Consider the following 6,745-nt stretch of genomic DNA (forward strand, 5'->3'; position numbering starts at 1 on the left):
GGTGGGAGGGGGGGGGGGGGGGGTATCTGAGAGTCAACAGTACTTATGTAGTACTACAGTAGTATCTCGTCACCCAGCAGCTTTCACACTTGTCGGACGGTCTCGCAGGCGTGCTGAGGACCTCCCTCCTTTACCGCCACTGAGGGGCCCTCGAGCGAAGGGGCCGGACTGAACTGGGCAGCTTCCTCCCCTGAAGGTTAAAAGATAAAACGCTCGCTTCGTGAATTTCATAACAAAACTATCGCACGCAGCATTTGTTCTTGATGAAAGGCGACGTCGCGTGTCGGGACATCGCTCATTCATTAAAGCGCTTCATGGACCCTGGATTTGCACCTGTGCGGCCGCGACCTGCTGACCGACCTCGCTGCTCCACTCAGGCTCCGCCCACACTCCTACGCTTTGAAAACAAAGACCCGAAACGCCGCCACCGTCGCCTTGTCCTCCCGTGTCCCTCTCTGTAACAGTTACACCTCGCTGGTTCTTCACCGTCGCTGCTCTGCGTTCTCCAGTAGAACTTCCTTCTGCAGAGTAGACAATCTGCTTCCTGTTTACAGCGGCACGCACATGCTCAGTGTGCGTGAACGGTCACTGCAGTGGACGGGACATCGGTGTTCAAACCTGCGATCAACCCCTTAGGGTTGCTTTTGGACGTGCTGACCTTAGCAAGACAAACGCAACATCCGGTTAGACTTTCAAAATAAAACTAGTGATTAACGTTGTGAAAGGTCGCAGTTTGGTCGCACCGGCCTCCGTGGTTAAAGTCCGGTTTGTGAACCGCCTCCCCCTTCTGACCTTTCTGTCCTGTGCTGAACTATGAAACAAACGGCTGCCGTGTGCTTTGGCACCAGACGCCAACATGAACCTACAAGACGCCACAAGGACGCCATCACTGCAATATAGAGCTGGGCGGTAAAACAATTATTTTATCACAATATAATTTTCCTCAATAATATCGATATAAATAATTACGATGATAAATGATGGAATTCATCTGAATCACAAACAAATTAGCACTTAATTTTTCTGTTAAGATATTTTGTTTTGAATGTTCTTCTCAGATGTGCGAAGTGATCAGCTGTTCTGACCATCAGGTTTCACTCAGGAGCAAAAATCCGCCTTCACACTCGAAAGAAATAACGATTTGACGTTTATCCTGAAGAATATCGAACGATATTAAATGTTTTTATCGTGGTAACATTTTTGGCCGCACCGCCCAGCCGTACTGCAGAGACACTGAAAAACACGACTTACCAAACTGGGAAAACGCGGTTAAAGACGGGTTTCACAGGAAGCTGCTCCTCCAAAAACCTGTTGAACTACTACAGGAGACTGTCAGAGTCCAGATGTTCTCAGCCCACGTGCGGACGCCAGGTCGAGACCCGTTGGCGTCAGACGTGGCTTCTGTGGGCACAAACTGGACCAGCTGGACACCTGGAAGCACCATCCTCACGGCGGTTCGGCCCAGGACCTTCAGCCCCACCCGAGTCTCCAGACTCGCAGTCTGTGTGCCTTCAGGTGCTCGAACATCCTGCTCGTCCACATTCACTCTGCGGCTGGGCGACCTTTGACCTCCTTCTCTTACACACTGAACCGACAGGAAACACCGGCTGGATGAAGCAGCAACATTCAGCAGATTGTGAAACTATCTGAACCAGGAACGCGCCTCCCTCCAGCGCCACGCCGCCTCAACACGTGTTCATTCTCTCCATGTCTGTGTGGGGGCGTTTCATTTATTGATGTGAGCGTGCTGCTTCTGAACCAACCTGCAGCTTTAAAGGGACTTAAAACACTTTCAGAGGCTTTAATGGGATTTTCAGAGGATGATTAACGGGTTGTAAAACCGCCGTCAGTCGCTGTTTTCACGGGATTAAAGGGGATTATTAATGAGTTGGAATAAACGGACACATGTTGTGTTTTCTGCATCTCAATGATCCATAAACACGTGACGGCCTTAGATTTTATTTTAAAGCAAACCGAACGTTAAACACAGATTATAATCCATTAGATTATCTGTGGATTACCCTGAACAGAGTCGAACATTAGCTCATGTCAGAGATTAAGTCACTTTTCTTTAATTACAGGTGTTTTTCAGAGGTTAGCTCCATTTGTTCCTTTTAAATATGTAGGAAACTAATTAACACCCTTATTGTGACACAATCAGCAGCAAGTTACTGTAACTCACCTGATTTCAAATTAAAGGTCTGTTTTAAACAACTTAAATGTGTCATTTGATTCAAAATAAGACAGTTTGTGTCTCCCCGTGTGAACAAAGATAACTCTGATTTCTTATTAGCTGCACATGAAATCAATATGTTTAAAGCTGGCTGAGTGAGACAGGAAGTCCCTTCTCCTGGTTTCCCCTGAACACACCGCAGATGACTGGCACAGTGAGAGAGGAAGGCAGAGAGGAGAGAGCAGAAAGCTCCGGGAGGAAAGGGGTCCTTACCGGTTCGTTGTCCGCTGGATGTCCAGAAGCTGTCGGCATCACATGTGCAGCAGAGATAACCCGGGTCACACTAAAGCCGGACTCCGACCCGGGACCAGAATCGGACCCGGGTTTAATGCAAGAGGGGGTGAAAGCAGATGTGAAAGAAGCAGCTGCTAAAATGGCTGAAAGCTCCGGCTGCGGCTGCAAAACACCGACTGACGGCAGAGATGGAGGAGCTCACAGATCCTGTCCGCGCGGCGACGGCTCACTCTGCGCATGCGCACCACAGCTGCTACACAGAGGCGTGAAGGAGTCGTGATGTCTCACTCTGACACGTTTTTACAAACTGAGGCTGATCCACATGATGATGATGATGATGTGTTACAATAATAAAAACAACAACAATAAAGATGATACCACCACTAATAACATCATTTCTGGATTACCGCTGATCACAGCTAAAAGGTGAAAAAAAGTAACAGTCATCCATTAATTTATAGCCTTGATGATTTAAATTTTAAACTACTGGTAATTTTCTCCTTCAGGTGTTTTAGAAGAATCTTGGATATAAAATCTGGAATCTGTATTTAAACATTAAATAAATATTGCAAAATTTAAAAATAACAACAGCTGTGTTAGTTTGCATGTGAGAGTCCTCACGTTTAAAAGTTACTGAGCCAATACTTCAATCCAGGTGAACATGCGTATAATACATACATATATACATATATATATATATATATACATACACACACACACACACACACACACACACACACACACACAGTATCTCACAAAAAAGATTTAATGAGATATTTACAAAGATGTGAGGGGTGGACTCACTTCGGTGAGATACAGTATTTATACACTGGTTTGCAATAAAGAATCCAAAGGAAACTGAGATTTTGGCGTCTTCATCTTTTATGGAACCAGACGTGACCGTATTTGGTCAAAAGGGTGGAGCTCGGTTAGACAGGTGCATCTATAACTAAGATATTAGCTGGGATGCTAATTTTGGCTCGAGGATTTTCAAACGTTAACTGAAGAGAGATTAAAAGTTAAACAGCTGTAAAACTGAATCAATAGAAACTGCAGACTGTCGACGATCAAACACGTCACACTGTCAGTGTTCAGGAGTTACGAGATTTATTTAGTTTGATTAAAAACAGCTTCATATTTAGCAGAAATACGACAAATAATCAGTTTGTGTTTCAGAGCTTGATAAAAGTCCAGCCACGTGATTGGCTGCATGTTTAAAGAGAGTGTTAGTTCGCCAACAGGAGCCACGTCAGAACAAGTTCACCGAGCTCCTTCACAGTCTGAGGGAGGATTTTCACAATAAGAGTCCTGTTAGGTAAAAGCTTTAAGTAAAACAGGTCATCAGAAGCGTTCCAGCAGATATTTCACGTGTAAACAGATAAAACCAGCTTCAGATCTGAGGACGTTTCAGGCGGTGAGCAGCAGGCTGCCGCCGCTCCACCCGACAGGCGGACAGTACTGTAGGACAGGTGTGTACGCCGCCACGCCCTCTAGCGGTGTTCCTGCAGCAGCTTCAGGATGGAGGGGAACATCTGCTCAGGAGCATCCAGGCCCCAGATGAAGTCCAGATGTTCCCAGTGTTTGATGTGCTGATGGTAGACCAGGTTAGACACCTGAGGACAGACGGGTACGGCACTCACTACATGCTGAAAACCTGGACCTAAACTCTAAAACAGACCCACATTAGACCAAGACCAGATCAGCAGCCTCAGAGCTGCAGCTCCCCTGACGTCCACCAGGTGCTGCTGTGGCCTCTCTGTTAAAGAGGCGCGTTTCCTGCTGTCACCTGTGACCTCTCACCTCATTGGATCAGGAGACTCACCTGAGTGAGGAGGACAGCCACGTCTTTGGGGTCCGCCAGCGTATCCTGTCCCCCTGAGAACAGAGCGGTGGGAACCTTCATGTCCTGGACGTGGTACTGAGGGGGAGTGGACTGAGGACAGGAAGTAAACACAGACGTGAGCCGGCGTTCATGTGTCAGACGGACTGATCGGTGCAGGTAGAGTCTCACCTGGTTGTAGTGTTTCATGTTTCCTGCAGCTCCAAAGTCAAAGGCCATCAGCTTCCCTCCGTGAACGGCCTGGAAACAACAACAACAACAACAACAACAACAACGCTTCCTTCACCTTTCAACTCAATTCACAACAAAAGGGCGTCACGTACTTCATTCCTCACTAAAGTTCATTCACATTTCGGCCGATTTAATTTCCAACTCTTCCCGTTCTTCCTTCCTGCTGCCCAGGTCATTATAAAAACTGAAACCTTTCTGTCCCAGAGCTTCACGGGAAAATACACCAGTAAAACATTTAAAACACAGATTTTCAGTGACTTTGGTCAGTGAACTTTTTTCAGTGAATTTCAGCGGCGTTTCTGAGTCTGTGGAGGTTCAAGGTAAAACGGGGTCAGGCTGCCGTTTGGGGTTCAGCTATAATCAGGTTTAACACCCGAACCGCCAACGAGTCAAATTTACCCGCAGCTGCTTTTCAATCGTCTTTGGTTTAATATTTAAGTCTTTTCCTAAAAGTGTGTTCAGCAGCGCCGCCTGCTGTTAAAAAAGGTCACGGCGAAGCCAGATTTTAAAACCCGGCCTTCATACCAAGAAGCCCCAGCGGGTAATATTCAGAGAATACGTTCAGATAAACATTCTGCGTTGCTACGGGCAACACCTTTTCCACCGCAGTGAGTGAAGCGGAGTCTGACGGCGGGCGCTGGGCGACGTGTCCTGGGTTGGTTATTAGATGTTAGAAGTAAACACGCAGAGCAGCCGCTGCTCGCTGCAGGATCATCACTGCTGACGCTGCGCAGCCTGTTTCCCGTGGCGGCAGGCGAACGACCTGCACGGTGACGCCACGGTGAAGAGAATAAAACATGGTGTAAAGGCCTGAAACGTGGGGCGGGGGTTTCTGGGAGATGCAGAGACAGGAGCTGAATGTTTGGAGCAGAAACGTTCTAGCGTTACATGACAGACAGACAGACAGACGGCGTGTTACCTGGGCCCAGTGGACCATGTTCTGGACCGAGGTCCCGGCAGGACAGTGTGTGGTGTAGACCGGAGTCCGAGTCTGGAAACAAAAGATGGTGTCAGTGTCAGAGCCGGAGCATCAAAGAGCTCCACGCGCCGCCGCTCGGCCTCCCGTAAATAATCTTCCTGTTTTATCACCACAAACGTTACTGAAAACATTTTACATATCATTAAGAATGTTTATGGCGGTCAGAAGCATTTCCTGTGTGCACGTTAATTATAAGATGTTACATTCTGTCAGCCGCGGCGTGCGTTTCTCGCCGCCATACCAACCATGTTGAGGTTTTTCTCGTCGAAGCCGCAGAGGATGAAGAACAGGTTTCCACACAGCTCGCTCAGCAGGTGCTTGCCGCACACGTGTTCCGCAAACCACTGGATCATCTCGCTCTGAGGCAGGAAGTCCCGCCTCCCGAACAGTTTCTGGCGAACGAGACCAAGAACGCATCGTCAATCAACACGGACCGATCAGCTGATCAATAACACAGAGAGAGACTCTTACCCAGATGAGGAAGTCGGGCAGGACCGACAGTTTGGTCATGGGGCTCGCGGTGAACGCCACGGTCGCTACGGGCGCCAAACCCAAGAACAACTTGATCTTACTGGCCAGTTCAGGTAGCGTGGAGAACGCTATGAATGCTGGGAAATAAAAGACACAAAGTAATGAGTTAGAGCCAAGCAGGAACTGAAAAGATGAGGCTGATGTAAGAAAGTGTTTAAGACACAGACACGTTACCTATGGTGGTTCCCTGAGAGTGGCCGACGTAGAAGATCTGGTCCTGACCCGACACCTTCAGGATGTGGTCTACAACCGCTGGAAGGTCCTTCAGAGCCAACTCATCGTAACTACGGAGACAGAGCATGGCGTCAGACAGGTGGCGTCAGACAGGTGGCGTCACGTCAGACAGGTGGCGTCAGACAGGTGGCGTCACGTCAGACAGGTGACGTCACGTCAGACAGGTGGCGTCAGACAGGTGACGTCACGTCAGACAGGTGGCGTCAGACAGGTGACGTCAGACAGGTGGCGTCAGACAGGTTCAGACAGGTGGCGTCAGACAGGTGGCGTCACGTCAGACAGGTTCAGACAGGTGGCGTCAGACAGGTGACGTCACGTCAGACAGGTGGCGTCAGACAGGTGACGTCACGTCAGACAGGTGGCGTCAGACAGGTGGCGTCACGTCAGACAGGTTCAGACAGGTGGCGTCACGTCAGACAGGTGGCGTCAGACAGGTGACGTCACGTCAGACAGGTGGCGTCAG

General features: G+C 48.7%; 1 protein-coding gene and 1 long non-coding RNA gene across 2 annotated transcripts in view; both read right to left on the reverse strand.

The window, feature by feature from the left end:
- The window catches only part of LOC123965495, a 3,400-nt gene extending 660 nt beyond the window's left edge, over positions 1-2,740 (reverse strand). The window contains exon 1 of the long non-coding RNA XR_006823713.1: positions 2,447-2,740. This is a non-coding gene — a long non-coding RNA (uncharacterized LOC123965495). The remainder of the gene's footprint in view (positions 1-2,446) is intronic.
- Positions 2,741-3,219: 479 nt separating this feature from the next.
- lipf (lipase, gastric) lies at positions 3,220-6,332 on the reverse strand (the record flags this gene model as incomplete). The annotated part of the gene is given in 7 exon segments (XM_046042012.1): positions 3,220-4,080; positions 4,290-4,400; positions 4,479-4,547; positions 5,458-5,529; positions 5,763-5,909; positions 5,989-6,125; positions 6,223-6,332. Coding segments are annotated over 7 exon segments (769 nt in total), but the record flags the coding sequence as incomplete, so codon positions are not given.
- Positions 6,333-6,745: the final 413 nt, after the last annotated feature.

Source organism: Micropterus dolomieu, unplaced genomic scaffold, assembly GCF_021292245.1.
Source record: "Micropterus dolomieu isolate WLL.071019.BEF.003 ecotype Adirondacks unplaced genomic scaffold, ASM2129224v1 contig_9866, whole genome shotgun sequence".
NCBI classification, from domain to species: Eukaryota; Metazoa; Chordata; class Actinopteri; order Centrarchiformes; family Centrarchidae; genus Micropterus; species Micropterus dolomieu.